The sequence below is a fragment of the Cladophialophora bantiana genome, assembly GCF_000835475.1.
Source record: "Cladophialophora bantiana CBS 173.52 unplaced genomic scaffold supercont1.7, whole genome shotgun sequence".
Taxonomy (NCBI): Eukaryota; Fungi; Ascomycota; class Eurotiomycetes; order Chaetothyriales; family Herpotrichiellaceae; genus Cladophialophora; species Cladophialophora bantiana.
Window position 1 is genome coordinate 1,083,329 of NW_015971581.1, and position 15,071 is coordinate 1,098,399.

The window sequence follows — 15,071 nt, forward strand, 5'->3', positions numbered from 1 at the left end:
ACCTTCGCGGGAATTCGCGATAAATGGAAAAGACCTGCTCGATCAATCACAACGTCGGATACATCAAGGACAATAGAAGATCGATTACAACCATACTGCCCAACGGAAGAAGCGATAGTCCGCCAACCAGAGATGTTACGACCGGCCAAGGTCTCTTGGGCCGAATTGGGTAAACATGCCAATGACAACGATGCATGGATTGCTCTCAATGGCGTTGTGTGGGATTTCTCCGGCTTTGGATCCAAACATCCTGGCGGAGAAGAGATCATCAAGAGCCATCTCGGAAAGGATGGGAGCAAGGTCTACAACGAGATTCACAGCCCCGGATTGGTGCTGCGACATTTGGGAGAGGAGAAAAGAATAGGAGAGATCGAGGATGCCGACGTTCAGGGGGAAACTGTTATCGCTTCTTCGCCGCACGATAGGCAGTTTGTTGACCTGCCAAAGCTCCATTCTATCACGAGTCTATTGCAATTCGAACACGCGGCAGAGAGAGCCTTGACCGACAAGGCTTGGAATTACATCTCAGGTGCGACGGAAGACGGAATCACGGACCAGACCAACAGAGAATGTTACCGGCATATCATGTTTCGTCCACGGGTGTTGAAAGGAGTCGGACGAGTGGACATCAGCACTTCATTCCTCGGTCATAGACTCGCCTGTCCGATCTTGAACGCTCCCACCTCGTCAGTCAGGCTGACCCATCCCAGCGGCGAGATGGCTATCGCCAAAGCCTCTCAAACATGTGGTGTTCCACCCATCATTCCATCGATGAGCTCCTTCTCGGTATCGGAAGTTGTCGACGCCCTGAAACCCGGCCACCCGTTCTTCTTCCAACTCTATGTTCACCGTGACCGAGCAGAGACGGAGCAAATATTGGATGAAGTCTGCAGACTCGCCGCCCGAGCAATCATCGTGACAGTGGATCTACCAGTCATCAGCAAGAGAGAGACAGTCCAACGACGCCGATCTGTAGTCGACAGTGAGAGCGTCAGTCGAGATCAAGACATGGCAGAGAGTCGACAGCGGCGGTCGGCCCCTCCGCCGGTCAACACGGTCATTGATCCCGACCTCAACTGGAACGACGTCGAGTGGATCATGAAACGCACTGGTCTCCCTGTCCTCGTCAAGGGAATTCAACGACCAGAAGATGCCAAACGGGCCTTGGAGACTGGATGTGCGGGAATCTACATTTCCAACCACGGAGGTAGAGCTTTGGACACAGCGCCGCCTGCTATATTGGTGCTGTTGGAGATCCAAAGGACTTGTCCTGAAGTCTTGAGACGGATGGAAGTCGTGGTCGATGGCGGCATACGACGAGGGTCAGATGTCTTGAAGGCAATTTGTCTCGGGGCAAGTGTGGTTTGTATTGGTCGTCCTTTTCTATATGCTCTTTCGTACGGGGAGGAGGGGATGGTTCATGCATGGCAAAGTAAGTTTCTATATCGCTAGTGACATTGAGAATCAAGACCGAAACTGACAATTGATCTCGTGGACAGTATTGAAAGAAGAACTGGGGATTGCGATGCAGTTACTGGGGATTACCAGCCTCGATCAGGCACATTCCGGGTTCGTCAATACTAAGGCGTTGGATGCCTTCATATCGACTCCAAAGCCTTTTGGTGGCAGACCAACCTCAAAATTATAACTAAGGAAGGCCAGGAAAGGGTATCAGTAGAACGAATATTGCCATTCTTCTTTTACATGTGTCTCCCGTTCCCCTGCTTGGTGTACGGATACCCAGTCGGTCATCCCGCGACCTCCTCGTCGATGGCCCGAACCGCCAAGTAGATAGCGTAGCCATGACCATACGCATGGATCCAAACACTATTCTTATCTACTGTACTTGTCACCAAGCGAGTCGACTAGTCAGTAAGTCTCGTCTCTCTACCTCCACATGACCAGCATTCGCGGCCAATCATACCAAGCGAATGCTCGGATTTTCCGAAAGTGGCTGGCCGAACTTTGTTACGAACGCTAGTTGCAAGTCCCCAGCGCCGACTTTGGAGATTCCAGGATTCTAAACCGGGCCTGGAACCAACAAAAACGGACTCAACAATTGTAGAAGTACATGAAGAAGAAGAGAAGCGCGAGATTTCTATATTTCTCTATCTCTCAGATCACCACTTTGGTCTACTCTGCCTTGCGTTCATCCTTGTCTTTTCTCGCTTTTTGAGACTTGATCAACCCCCTGCTTGCTAGCGGCAAGAGATGAAAACACGAACACAAACATGGGCACTACTACTACTGAAGCCTTACCTCCAGGCACTCAGCGAATCGAGGATTTAGCTGGTGCACACATCGTTCTTGCTCCGCAGCCCAATGCGGATCCTAACCAGCCTTTGGTCAGTCCTGCTCTTCTGTTTATGGAGTTCTTCAACGGCAGTTTTGCGTCGTTTTCTAACGTCCCAGAGCAGAATTGGAGTCCCTGGCGGAAGAGCCTCCATATGGTTCTACTCTGCTTGTACGGACTAATGGTGTTTGCCATGTGAGTTGTCGAATGCTTCATTCCATACCCGCATGCGTTACCCCGGGATATCGTACAGAATATTGACACATAATCGGTTTGATTTCCAAGTCTATGTGCCAGTCAACCTCTCTGGCAAGTCTTCTATGGCGAGCTCGGGATCAGCTACGAGACCTTGAACAATGGATATGCGGCCAACACGGCAACATTGGCTGTTGGTTGCGTCTTCCTCGTTCCGATCGCCCTTCGTTATGGGCGACGACCCATGTATCTCCTCACTGCGCTCTTCTTGTTGGGAATTGCCATCTGGCAAGCTGCATTTCACACCGGGGAGGAATATCTCGCATATAGTACGCTGTGTGGGATTGCCGGGGCGCTCAACGAGGCCTTGTTCCAAGTCACGGTATGAAATCCTATATCGGATCACGATTCCCCTTTGGCCATTTTACGGCGTTCGTGCTAAAATCCAGGGAATTATTGCTAGATATCGGATCTCTTCTTTGTCCATCAGCGAGGGACCATGAATGGATGTTTCCTCATCTCGGTCAACGCCGGAGTATACCTCAGTCCTGTGGCCGCGGGCTACATCGCCGCATCTCACAACTGGCGCTGGATTTTTTGGATTTGTACCATCATCACGGGCGTTCTCATCGTCGCCATGGTCCTCTTCTTTGAAGAAACGAAATATACCCCCCCACCCATGCTGGGACATAATCCGGAAGAGACCAGCAATGAAACTGTCATCGCCAAGATAAGCAGTATCTCGAAAGACCCAATTAGCCTCGACAACAGCGAGGTACAGCAGACGAAAGGCGATGGCGAGGGTGTACGATACGACCACTCTCCAAATCAGCCCAAAAGACCCATCCCCATCGACACTTCGATCCCGATGAATTCTTACCTTACACGCCTTTCGCTCTGGACCAGCGACAAAATCCCCGGCACCCAGGACCGCAAATTGTGGAAACACGCCTACTACCCCTTTGCGATCCTTTTGCAATTCCCCGCCGTGGCCCTCGCGGCCATCGTCTACGGATTCGACATGGCCATACTCTCCATCGTCACCATCGTCCAGACAACCCTCTACCCCTACCCGCCCTATAACATGGGGACTATCGGAGTTGGGAATCTCAACATGGCGCCCATGGCCGGAGTTCTCCTAGGGTCCCTTTACGGCGGTCCCTTCGTGGACTGGGCGATTGTCCAGATCGCCAAGCGTCGGCAAGGCATCTACGAGCCCGAAACCAGATTGTGGATGTTCATCTTCCCTTCTTTAGTCCTAACGGCCGGAATTCTCATGTACGGCCTCACACTCGCTAAGGGAATGCCATGGCCCATCAACGCCGTTGGGGCGGGTTTTGTGGGCTTCGGTTTGGGCGGCGCCGGTGATATCGTCCTCACATATTGTCAGGATTGTTATCAATATGTAAGTCCGATTCTCCCTCTGACCTCCAGACTAGAGCCATATATACGCTTGTCTATTTATCTAGTATCGATCTAACAACTAATGTAATGTAATATGGTTCAGATCCTAGGCGACGCTCTGACCAGTGTCGTCTTCGTGCGGAATATCATCACCACCATCCTGGTTTTCTCGATCGCACCTTGGATGGAAGGGATGGGCGTCTACAACATGTTTGTGCTCCTCGGATGCCTAAGCGCGGTTATATCCTTCTCTTGCGTTCCGTTCTTGTTCTGGGGGAGGGCTTGGCGCGTCAAGTTGGCGGTTAAGTATAAGTATTATGCTTCGAAGCAGTATTAAAACAAGAAGGGAGAAAGGTCGAGCCCAGCACTAGCACTGGAAGGGTTGGAAGTGGAATGAATGTCCGGTAATAGGATGAATCGGAACGGAAGTTGTATAGTCTCTAGTATACCACTGTGCCACTTTGCCAATTGTTGTTCTGGGGTAGTACCTAGCAGTATCCATATATAACCAACCGTAATAGATACCGTCCGTTGGTCATCCTGCTCACCCTAGTTCCGAAAGAGTAGCAAATCACGCTCACAAAGTAAGAATACAGCCACAATCATCTATATAACTGCGCCCTGGTGGTCAATTTCAATCGCCGTCTTCGTCTCTCCCAGCAATGAAAAATGGTATCGTGAAAAAAAAGATAAAAATCAAAAAAATTCAGACGTCGATGACCTATCCTGTCCCCGAGCAGTTCTAAGTGTTTCCAAGCCCGACGCCGCAGTACTGTAGTCTACGTGTGTATATATAAGATGGGGAGCCTCGTTCAAGCTTCTCGTCTATTTTGAATTTGATATTGTGAGGTGTGGCATTCTCAATGCATAATTTCCCCCCAAAAAAGCATGGGAAAAGTACGAGCGATGCCATGAAAAATCCCACAACTATATATTATAGTCTCTGAATGGTTCTAACCTCATGCATGGTTCGAAACATACCTCCCCCCTGAAACGAATGCGGGGGCCTCGCGAGATTCCCAATCAAAACCAAACCAATGGACTAGTTCCTCTGCTTCCTGGTTGTTCCTTACAAGATACTCTTATTTCACCTCACCGCTTCACTCCTTATTTGGTCCCAATCCAATAAACTCTCCAATATCCTTTGTATCCCTGGTCCAAATCCCTGGCGACCCCTTCGGATACTGGCTCCGAAAGCCCAAAAACCTCTGCACCCTGAGTGGCATCTTCTTGACCATTTCCAAATCGACCGTTAACGCGAAAGCTTCTTCCTGGGTGAAACAGTTCGCTACGGCCACTAGAGAAACGACGCGTCGATAAGAGTCCTTTGTGGAGTTACATCCGCCGCCGTGCACGATTCGGCCGCCGATGATCAACATATCGCCGGCTTTCAGGGGACAGATCTGGGTATCTTCCTCTTTGCCTAGGTTGTGGTCTTCGGCCGAGTAGCGCCATTTGTGACTTCCGGGGATGGCACGGGTGGCGCCATTTTCTTCCGTGGTGTCCGTTGTAGCGATAAGGAAGTTGAGCATCGTCTCTGGACATGATGGGGGCATGTCGTAGTTCGGCCACCAGTTTCCAAAGTCCCGGTGTAAGGGTTGTTTGGGGTTGGAGGGGCCGATTTCCATCATCTGCGCCGCGCTGAGCCAGTATCCCCCGGTATTTTTAGTCAAGATCTCTTCACAAATGGCATGAAGGAGGTCGTCGTTCACGATTTCCTCTCGCCATGTTTGACTGAGGGTGATGAGGTTTGTGAGGCGGCGAGTGGCGATACCCAGAAACTCCCTTGCTTCCGAGGGAACGCCTTCTAGAAGCCCCGCCGGGATGAGCTTTCGAAGTGGCTCGTCTAGTTCGGCGTTGAAGCGTTGAACTTGGTCTGCAGTCAGGAAGCCTTCAATAATCACGGCACCATCTTGGGCGAATATCTCGGTGATACTTAACGTGCTGCTGGTCCTGGATACGCGTTGGATCGGAGCGATGAGTCTAGTGGTCATACTCTTCGCTGTCGATGCGGTTTCAGTTTCGGTCACGGTGATGCTATCCATGATAATGGAATGGAGGATCTAGTGTGCTGGGTGTCAAGTCAGGGATTGAATGGCAGAGTCGATCTGCTTTGTCGTGGAATGAATAATGGCAATTGCCATCAGGTCAAGAGCTGGTAAGTACACCGTACCCTTTATCTCCATACCATGCTCGCTCTCTGCCCGTTGTCTAAGAGAATAATATGACTGTTTGCAAAATTCGCCTGACCTCCAAGGTCCCTTCAACCTCCAATCTCGGACGTCGAAGCGCGGAAAATCCGAAAGGGAGGAACGTTCACACGCCCAGCCCGGGAACCTGAGTCCATCGTTTCGGACAAGGATGTTTTGACAGCGTGGGCGTGGGTAGGATGGCGATTCGAGTCGACTTGCGCACTACCAAGGACTGGAGGATGTTACCACAAGCCTAGAAACCGGATTGTCCGAGCTCCACAGTCAACCGGTTAACCTGAAGCTGGAGAGGAGAACAGGCCCATCAAATCGCCTTGGGGCCATTTCTTTCTGGGGTTGAAACTCGTTTGGTCGTGAGTATAGTCTTCTTATCCAATATAGAATCCGAGCATATAAGGAAGTAATCGTTCGACTTCAAGCATAGAACAACATGGATGACGAAATCTTTATCGAGGCTTTCACAAGCTGCGGTCCATTTTCTGTAGACCCGATAATCAGCCGAATAAACCGAAATTTGCCGCATTGCACAGAATTGTAATAGCGAGAGGAAGCCTTAGTTGGAACATAGCACTCGATTGTAAATCCCAACCATGCATCTCTACCCATCTCTGTCGCTTCACTCACAAAAATCCCTGAATTCACCCCGACAAGCACGTTCTTCGTAGTCGTAGTAGACCTGGAACTCGCAGTAGCACACATCCGCATCGCTCTCTGCGTCAAAGTTGAACCGTGCTTCTTCATCCGGGATGACGACTTTCGCCATGTTGTTAGCCGCAGCAGCCTCGGCCAGAAGTTGAACCCTACAACTATTCTCCATGCTAGTGAACAACCACGCTGCCTCATCCACAGTCGCGCCGACGGTCAGGATACCATGATTGCGAAGGATGCATCCTTTTGCTTTGGTCCCGAGTGCCGCTGCGATCCTCTCACCTTCTTCCTCTGCCAACACGACCCCGCCGTGGTTGTCGTACACGGCATGAGCATCGCCGAAGAACTTGCACGCGTCCTGCGTGAGCATTTCCAACCGCTTGCCGAACACCGACCACGCCTTCCCATGCACGCTATGGCAGTGGCATACCGCGTGCACATCCTGGCGAGCCTTGTGAATTGCTCCGTGGATCAAAACGCCCGCCGCATTGGGCGGCTTGAGGCGGTTGCCGCCAATGATGTTGCCTTGGAAATTAACTAGGATCATGTCGCTGGCGTTGAGGACTCCAAAGTGTACGCCAAGCGGGTTCGTCCAGAACGCATCGCGGAATTCCGGATCACGTATGGATATGTGTCCGCTCATGCCTTCGGTGTAGCCTGATCGTGCCCAATGCCTGAATGCAGCGGCCATATGCTCGATTTGCCATTTTCGTTGAGACGCAAAGTTTGGGAAGAGAGGGACTCCGGCAAGGATGACTGGGCCGTGTGAGAGCGCTTCGAGAGGTGTGTTCTCCTGTTTCTTTTTCTGTAGTTCCTCTGAGTCCCCGACGTTAGGAATTTTATGAGTTGTCCCCTGTTTGCTCTCGGGCACAGAGACAAGGTCACTAGAGGCGATTGGTGCCATTTGTTGTTGACAATTCAGGATAGATTTCTATCAGCAATGCCTTTAACAGATCAACGACAAAGATTTGAGTCAGAATGGAAAACAGTTGCAGGACCCCCATCGCGGAATGAACGACCAATAGCCTAGAAATACCATGATCCTTGTATTGTTGTCGGTGAGGACAATGAATGACCGTCATCAAAGATTGTCTTGACAATGACTAACTTGGTATTGCAAAATTATCGTCGTCGACAAAAGTCGAAACCCGAAGCTGAATGTGGAGGGTCGGATTTTCCGAAGCACATTCGGGGCCACACCTCGGACATTCCGTCGAATTGCAAGGATACACGCCAAGAAATCGATCCAGAAGCCGCTGCAATTCTCTAAGCATCAGTAAGTCTTCAATCTGGGAACTCTCAGGACAGCAAAAAGGCAAGAGTGGTGTGAGGCATAGAGCACAAGAGCATGAGCACCAGTCTTGGGGAAAACTCCGAGAGCACTGAGGAGAGGTGGAAGGCATGGAGGCGAGGAATAGATCGAATCATCTTTCGCAACTGGTGTATCTTCTTTTTGGTCCAAACGAGTCAGTATATCTAGGATAACTAGGACCATATTGCGGACTCGGGGTTTCGATTCTTCAATCATCTAGTTTGCTCATGGGGCAATACGATGGGAAGCGTTGACACTTCTGTTCCTCCACCGAAAGTTGAAACGAGTACTTCGTCCTATGTTGTTAATGAGCATCCCTTGGGGAAACCAGATCTATTGAAAGTAATCTGCATAGGTGCGGGTGCTACAGGTTTGGAAGTTGCCTACAAGCTCCAAAAACATCTCCGCAATGTCGACTTCCAGATTTACGAGAAAAACGAAGCCCTGGGCGGCACTTGGCTGGAAAAACAGGCGAGTTAGTAGTCTGCGAGACATGAACATTAGACTGACATCTATAATCAGATATCCTGGATGTGCTTGTGACATTCTTGCGCACATATACGAAATGAGCTGGGCTCTGAATCCGGACTGGAGTGAGTTGTAAGTTAACCGCCTGAACTGATCTCAAAAGAGGCCAATGAAGGCAGACCGAAGGACTGACATTCGCGTCTTCAGTTACGTCGACAGCAAAGAGATCTGGGAGTATTTCAACAATGCGGCCCAAAAGTTTGGACTCAACCGATACATCAACCTTCGACATAGGGCTGTGGGAGCGGTGTGGGAAGAGACTCGGGGAGTCTGGTTGGTCGATGTCCTGGACGAAGCCACTAGAATTAAGTTCACCGATTGGTGCCACTTTCTCATCAATGGCTCCGGCTTCTTAAAGTATGCTGAACATTTCTCTCTTGGAGTTTGAAGAACTTGAGGTAACCGAAAAATCTGCCTCGAAAAGCCATTGGAGGTGATCGGACATTCCTGGCCTCGACTTATTCAAAGGAACAAAGTGTCACGAGCCCCCGTTGTCCCCAAGTACTCTACGCCCTCCACCCGAATCGGGTGGACGGTATAGAAAGAAAAGGAAAGGATAAGGCAAAGGACGGTTGAGGCACAAGGCTATCGGTTAACGCTGCCTTACCCTTTTCACGTGATAGAAAGAGGGGAAGCTATAAGAGTCTCCTCTCACCTGAATCGGCTGAGAGAGAACTCTTCCTTTTTCTCAAGCGTTGAGTCGTTGTCAATAGGGCTACGTGAATAGAACAAGGCATTCAGCTACTCCAATTCCTTTGTACCTACTGCGTTGCGTAGGTCCCTGATACAAAGCTCCATTCAGCAGCCTGGGATGAAAGCGTGGTACTTAAGGGAAAACGTGTAGCTGTCATTGGAAATGGCTCGTCAGGCATACAGATTGTGACAGTGATACAGCCTGGTGGGTGTTGAGATGATCGATTGGAACTTTCAAGCCGACCATACCACAGAGGTCGCGGCTCTGTCTGTTTTCATTCGCAGCCCTACGTGGGTATCAACTTCTTTTGCCCAGGATTTTGCAGGTCCGAATGGGATCAACTTCTCGTGTGAGTTGTAAAGTCTACTTGGCACTCGCTGCCTCACTGACGTATTCAAGACACCGACGAACAGAAGCAAGCCTTTCAGAACGATACACAAGGCCTACAATCCTATCGAAAAGCCGTTGAAACAAACATGAATTCTAACCACAAGGTGGTATGTGCTCGCTGATACTTTCTTCTTGTCCAAAGGCATCAATCCTAACGTTTATTGCCTCGGCAGGCTCATACCAACTCCCCTGAACAACAAATTGCTGTTCAATATCTCACCAAGATCATGAAATCTGGCATTGGGGAGAACCATCCGCAGGCGGACCGATTAATCCCGGACTTCGGTGTTGGTTGTAGGTCAGTCGTTTAAATCACAAATCGTTCAGAAGCATAACATATCCATCTCACTACTAGGCGCCCAACCCCAGGTGTTGGCTATCTGGAAGCGTTGGTGGCGTCCAACAACCGAACCATTTTCGACCCTATTGCCGAAGTAGTCGAAGATGGCATCAGGCTCAACACTGGGGAGCTGATCGAAGTCGACGTCATCGTCTGTGCCACAGGCTTCGACGTGTCGTGGAAGCCTCGTTTCCCAGTCATTGGTCGTGGCGGTATAGACTTATCAGATCAATGGAAGGATCGACCACTCAGCTACCTCTCGTTCGCGGTGCCGAACTTCCTAAACTACTTTAGTAAGTCGCTTGAGCTCAAGGCAACAATGCCGCACTAACGATGTGGCAACCACAGTCTATTTGGGTCCTAACTCGCCACTATCTCACGGATCCGCACTCCCAAGCATTGAGCACCTAACCAAGTACCTCATTCGATTGCTCCACTAGGTTCAAATAGAGCAGTATAAAGCCGTCGAACCAAAACTCCAGGCTATGCACGATTTCATTGAGCATGCAGACGCTTACTTGAAGCGAACTGTTTGGAGCACCAAGTGTCGCTCGTGGTTGAAGGGCGGTGGGTTCTTTTGTGTTTCGAGATTGATGGTTTTCGATTTCCACTGACGTTACTACTATAGGCAAAGAAGATGGTCCACCGTTGGTCCATCCCGGGAGCCGTGTTCATTGGTTCCACATGTTGATGGAACCACGGTGGGAGGAACGGGAGTGGGCATCGCGTTCCACGAACCGATTCGCATATTTGGGTAATGGATTCTCGAGTCTGGAAGGGGAGGGACGAGATAGAGCTTGGTACATAGGTGAGGATGAGGGCAAAGGATATGAGTCTGTGATATATTAACGGCGTTTCTTGGTTGACCAGAGCCTGCGGGCGGGTTCTGGCAGCCTTGCGTGTCGGTGCAGTCACATGGCGCACCTGTGAGGATTGTAGTAGACTTCAGCTGCATGCCTGATTGGATCAGGGCAGCCTAGGATTCAACTTACAGACGTGGGAATATGTGTTGTCAGATTGAGAACTGTCATGGTGATTATGTGAATGGTTGCCATTTATGTGCCCTGGTTGGTGATGTCGGCCTATCTGCAGTCTCAGCGAGACCCTGCCTATCTATATAGTCGTTACCCGAGGCAAGAAGTCCTCTCTTGAGTCTGTATTGGTTATCACATATCTGGCCAGTCTGACACTATCCGTTTGGTCTGTTAGGGTGGTCTGTCTGAGAACGCCATCTGTAACCACTGTAAAGCGGCACTGCCTAGTCACCAATCCATCCGCGTCAACACAACCCCCCAGGCAGTCCTGTGTCGACAAGGTAGTCTACAATGCTTTTTATCGGAGTTCATTTATATCCGTCAGACTGAGTTGCTTGGCGAATCTCTCGAGTTTCTGCCTAGGTAGAACCTTGGTGAAGCCGTCCGCCTTTAACATCGCCTACCCATTCAGACAAACGGGGTATGGTTGTTTTCGCGAAGATCCCGCTAAAGACTGGAATGAAGTACCTCCAGAATTTCGAGATTTCTTTTCGAACGCTCCTCTTACGGCAATGCACAGGAAGGGTAGTCCACGGTTTCTTCACGACGGTCACATCAAGCCGCAACCGATGCGCCGAACCAGGCGCCAAGCTTCCGCCAGAACCCTTTGCCCCGTAAATGAGTGCACTTGACAGAGGTGACTGCCGATGGACCTGCTGTTGGAATTCGTAATGGCAAATTTCCCCTCAATGGCATCTCATTAGCTTAATGGGCATTGCAGGCGCTTTTTGGAGCTTCGTCTGCTGAGAATCACAGAAAGCACTCGAATCTCACGTTGCCACAGGATTAGCAGCTAATTTTCATCTAGAACCGTCGGTTGCCAATTTCTTAAATGCTCATGGCACAACTTCGGGCTTGGAATCTCGCAGGAGGATAGCTGCCGCTTCGGGCCTTAACCCAAGCCTCATCGGCACAGCGGAAGGAAACACATCATTTCTCAGCCAGACTTCCTTCAGTCTCTTGGCTGTTAGGAGCTACTAAGCGCACGAAATTATACCTCCATGAGTGACTTCCCTCGGAGACTGAACGGATACAGCAAAGATCGGAAGAAATGCTCGGCCTAAAATGTCGCTCAAGAAATGAGCAAAGAGCGCTCGGGATTTTCGGCCCGGCAAGTCCTTGGCATCCCCGCGTCGAGGGCTTTTCCGTCCGACTTGCATGGAGATATCCTCCGCTATCGAGATGCGCGAATACGAGCTTCTCCGCGAGCTTGGCAGGTATATTTCCTCTCCAATGACGTCCATGAAGAAGAGCGAGATTCAGGGAGAGAGGGAAAGCCAAGATGATCGTCATCGGGTAGCTTCAGAAGCCCCCTGCTTGCGTTGCATTCTATCTTTACCTTCTTGTTTGCTGCCTCTCACGATTTATGCTGGTTGCCAGTTAGGAGCTTGGCAATTATCCTATCGCCATGCTTTAACAGGAAGGCGCGAAGTTGGAACGTTGGCTTTACGTTGTGATGGTTGCGATTGTTGCGGAGGTCGACGATGCTTCCCCTTGCAAGCGGAACGATATAACAAGACCGTTCCCAGTTCACACGGCAAGTACTTCCTTACGCCTCAACCAGGATTCTAGTCATCTGCAATGTTGCTAACCAGGCCTCTCCCATTGCTCAGTCTTCGCGCTATTGTTGTACTTGCCTGTGGGCGAGACCACCTTCATTCGCAAGTCTTTGATCATCATGTTGCTCTTGCAAAGAGGCAGGAGACCGTGTTCCCTCCTGTCCTTGACCAGAATGAAGCCATCTTGCTCAATTCCTTTGACAACGCTACCATCGAAAGTTGGAGCTACTACTATACTCACGGTCTGCATGTGGCAGGTACGAATCAATCAATGGCTCAGTGGACAGCTGATCGCTGGAATGAATACGGTTTCACGGCAGGTTTGGTGTCATACTGTACGTTCTCGGTCCATTCAACCAAACGCAGAGCTGAGGAAGGTAGATGTCTACCTGAATTACCCAGTGTCACACTCATTGACCGTATCATTCGCCAACGGGTCAACTTTCGCACCGCTACTTGAGGAGGAAGTATTGACAGAGGACGAGACCACTTCTTATCCGAACAGAGTACCCACTTTCCACGGCTACTCTTTTACTGGCGATGCTGAAGGGGAGTACGTCTACGTCGGACGCGGACAGAAAGTCGACTTCGAACGTCTGAAGGCCTTGGGCGTGCAACTGGAAGGAAAAATTGCACTGGCGCGCTATGGCGGTCCATTCCGCGGACTCAAAGTCAAGAACGCCCAAGAGTATGGTATGGTGGGGTGTATCATCGTGAGTTACGCACCTGCTCGCGCTTGAGCAGCAGGCGACAAGCATTTGCTCGGCTGGATCAGTTTCTCAACCTTCTTTCTCTACACCCAGATCAAGCCGTGTAATCAACCGAAGAGATATTGACGTATTTGTAGTTTACAGACACCGCTGATGATGGAAACATCACGGAGGCGAATGGCTATGCAGCCTATCCCGATGGACCAGCGCGAAATCCTACCTCAGTGCAGCGCGGGAGCGTCGAGTTTCTCTCTACGTATCCTGGTGATCCTGAAACCCCAGGCTACCCATCCAAGCTTGACTCTCCACGGTCAGACAGATCTGTAGTGACACCTCAGATACCGTCTCTGCCGATTTCGTGGAAAGATGCGCAACCCCTTATTCAAGCTCTTGATGGGCACGGGCCAGACGGCAAGACAATAAACCGCACCAATTGGATCGGGAAGCTTAATGCCACTTATTCGAGCGGACCTGCTCCAGGAACTACTATCTCTATGTCTAACGTCATGCGAGATGAGATCACTTGGATCTGGGACAGTATTGGTATCATTAATGGCACTAATGAAGACGAAGTCATCGTCCTCGGCAATCACCGTGACGCCTGGATTGTTGGTGGTGCATCTGATCCCAACTCCGGCTCTGCTGTATTGATAGAGATGGCCAAAGCATTTAGCGCACTGTTGAAGACTGGCTGGAAACCCAAGCGTACCATTGTCTTTGCTTCCTGGGACGCAGAGGAGTATGGATTGCTTGGCTCCACCGAATGGGTTGAAGAGTACATCCCCTGGCTGAAGGAGTCGGCGGTGGCTTATCTCAATCTTGACGGTGCCGCTTCCGGTCCAAATCCAGATCTATCCGCTTCGCCCGAATTGCACAAGATCGCAACAGAAACCATGAAGAAGGTCATCTACCCGTACCATGGCTATAACAATCTGACATACTACGATGTGTGGTATGGCTTGAGCAAGGGCACAGTCGGCGTGCTTGGATCAGGCAGCGACTATACCGCGTTTGTGCACAATGGCATTGCTTCTTTGGATACGGGCTGTGGTGGGGGAGCCAGTGATCCTGTTTATCATTACCACTCAAATTACGACAGCTTCCACTGGATGACCACTTATGGCGATCCTGACTTCCTTGCCCATAAGGCTGTCGGGCAACACTTGTCCTTACTGGTGTACCATCTCGCGAACGACGACATTATACCTTTCGACGTCGAGAACTACGGCGTGCAGATGAGCCGATATTTGGGCGAACTCACCGAGTTCGTTGAGTCGGAGAATGCCACTGCCGTGGTTGACCTCTCTCCACTTGAGACCGCCATCTCAACTTTCAACACTTCAGCTGAGGCTATGACTTCTTTCATCCAAGCTGCGTCGACGGAGGCCGATATCAAACTGGTCAACAGCAAACTAAGAGACTTCAGTCGGGGGTTCGTCTCTCAAGGTGGCTTGCCGACCAGAGAGTTCTACAAGCATGTTGTCTTCGCGCCAGGGTTGGACACGGGCTACGCTCCAGTCGAATGGCCAGGTATTACGGAGGCCATTGACGCCGGCAATTTGACTCTTGCGCAGCTCTGGGTGGAGAAGTCAGCGAGGGCCGTGGAGTTTGCTGCGAGGATTCTGGCGCCGTAGTGCGTCCCATCCACTTGAGCGGGCTTGTATGCTGCCGCAGGCACAGGGCGATGTAGGCCCCAGAGCCAACAATCGCCAAGCCGGACATGACACGGTGGAGCACTAATCATGGTGTCCCAC

General features: G+C 50.6%; 7 protein-coding genes across 7 annotated transcripts; 5 read left to right on the plus strand and 2 right to left on the minus strand.

Moving 5' to 3' along the window:
• Nucleotides 1–132: 132 nt before the first annotated feature.
• Z519_05386 (uncharacterized protein) lies at nucleotides 133–1,648 on the plus strand (the record flags this gene model as incomplete). Its single annotated transcript, XM_016763126.1, has 2 exons — nucleotides 133–1,432; nucleotides 1,500–1,648. 2 exons carry the CDS (start codon nucleotides 133–135, stop codon nucleotides 1,646–1,648), a joined length of 1,449 nt encoding a protein of 482 aa, XP_016620739.1.
• A 583-nt stretch (nucleotides 1,649–2,231) lies between these two features.
• Z519_05387 (uncharacterized protein) lies at nucleotides 2,232–4,229 on the plus strand (the record flags this gene model as incomplete). Its single annotated transcript, XM_016763127.1, has 4 exons — nucleotides 2,232–2,488; nucleotides 2,579–2,870; nucleotides 2,952–3,893; nucleotides 3,996–4,229. 4 exons carry the CDS (start codon nucleotides 2,232–2,234, stop codon nucleotides 4,227–4,229), a joined length of 1,725 nt encoding a protein of 574 aa, XP_016620740.1.
• A 763-nt stretch (nucleotides 4,230–4,992) lies between these two features.
• Nucleotides 4,993–5,937, minus strand: Z519_05388 (uncharacterized protein; the record flags this gene model as incomplete). Its single annotated transcript, XM_016763128.1, has 1 exon — nucleotides 4,993–5,937. The coding sequence occupies one exon, from the start codon at nucleotides 5,935–5,937 to the stop codon at nucleotides 4,993–4,995; it is 945 nt and encodes a 314-aa protein (XP_016620741.1).
• A 781-nt stretch (nucleotides 5,938–6,718) lies between these two features.
• On the minus strand, nucleotides 6,719–7,654 carry Z519_05389 (uncharacterized protein; the record flags this gene model as incomplete). The annotated part of the gene is made up of 1 exon (XM_016763129.1): nucleotides 6,719–7,654. One exon carries the CDS (start codon nucleotides 7,652–7,654, stop codon nucleotides 6,719–6,721), a length of 936 nt encoding a protein of 311 aa, XP_016620742.1.
• Nucleotides 7,655–8,302: 648 nt separating this feature from the next.
• Z519_05390 (uncharacterized protein) lies at nucleotides 8,303–8,542 on the plus strand (the record flags this gene model as incomplete). The annotated part of the gene is made up of 1 exon (XM_016763130.1): nucleotides 8,303–8,542. The coding sequence occupies one exon, from the start codon at nucleotides 8,303–8,305 to the stop codon at nucleotides 8,540–8,542; it is 240 nt and encodes a 79-aa protein (XP_016620743.1).
• Nucleotides 8,543–8,627: 85 nt separating this feature from the next.
• On the plus strand, nucleotides 8,628–10,454 carry Z519_05391 (uncharacterized protein; the record flags this gene model as incomplete). The annotated part of the gene is made up of 8 exons (XM_016763131.1): nucleotides 8,628–8,662; nucleotides 8,738–8,972; nucleotides 9,368–9,488; nucleotides 9,538–9,633; nucleotides 9,684–9,781; nucleotides 9,848–9,972; nucleotides 10,030–10,307; nucleotides 10,363–10,454. 8 exons carry the CDS (start codon nucleotides 8,628–8,630, stop codon nucleotides 10,452–10,454), a joined length of 1,080 nt encoding a protein of 359 aa, XP_016620744.1.
• Nucleotides 10,455–12,629: 2,175 nt separating this feature from the next.
• On the plus strand, nucleotides 12,630–14,951 carry Z519_05392 (uncharacterized protein; the record flags this gene model as incomplete). Its single annotated transcript, XM_016763132.1, has 3 exons — nucleotides 12,630–12,942; nucleotides 12,989–13,320; nucleotides 13,455–14,951. The coding sequence occupies 3 exons, from the start codon at nucleotides 12,630–12,632 to the stop codon at nucleotides 14,949–14,951; spliced, it is 2,142 nt and encodes a 713-aa protein (XP_016620745.1).
• Between the last annotated feature and the right edge of the window lie 120 nt (nucleotides 14,952–15,071).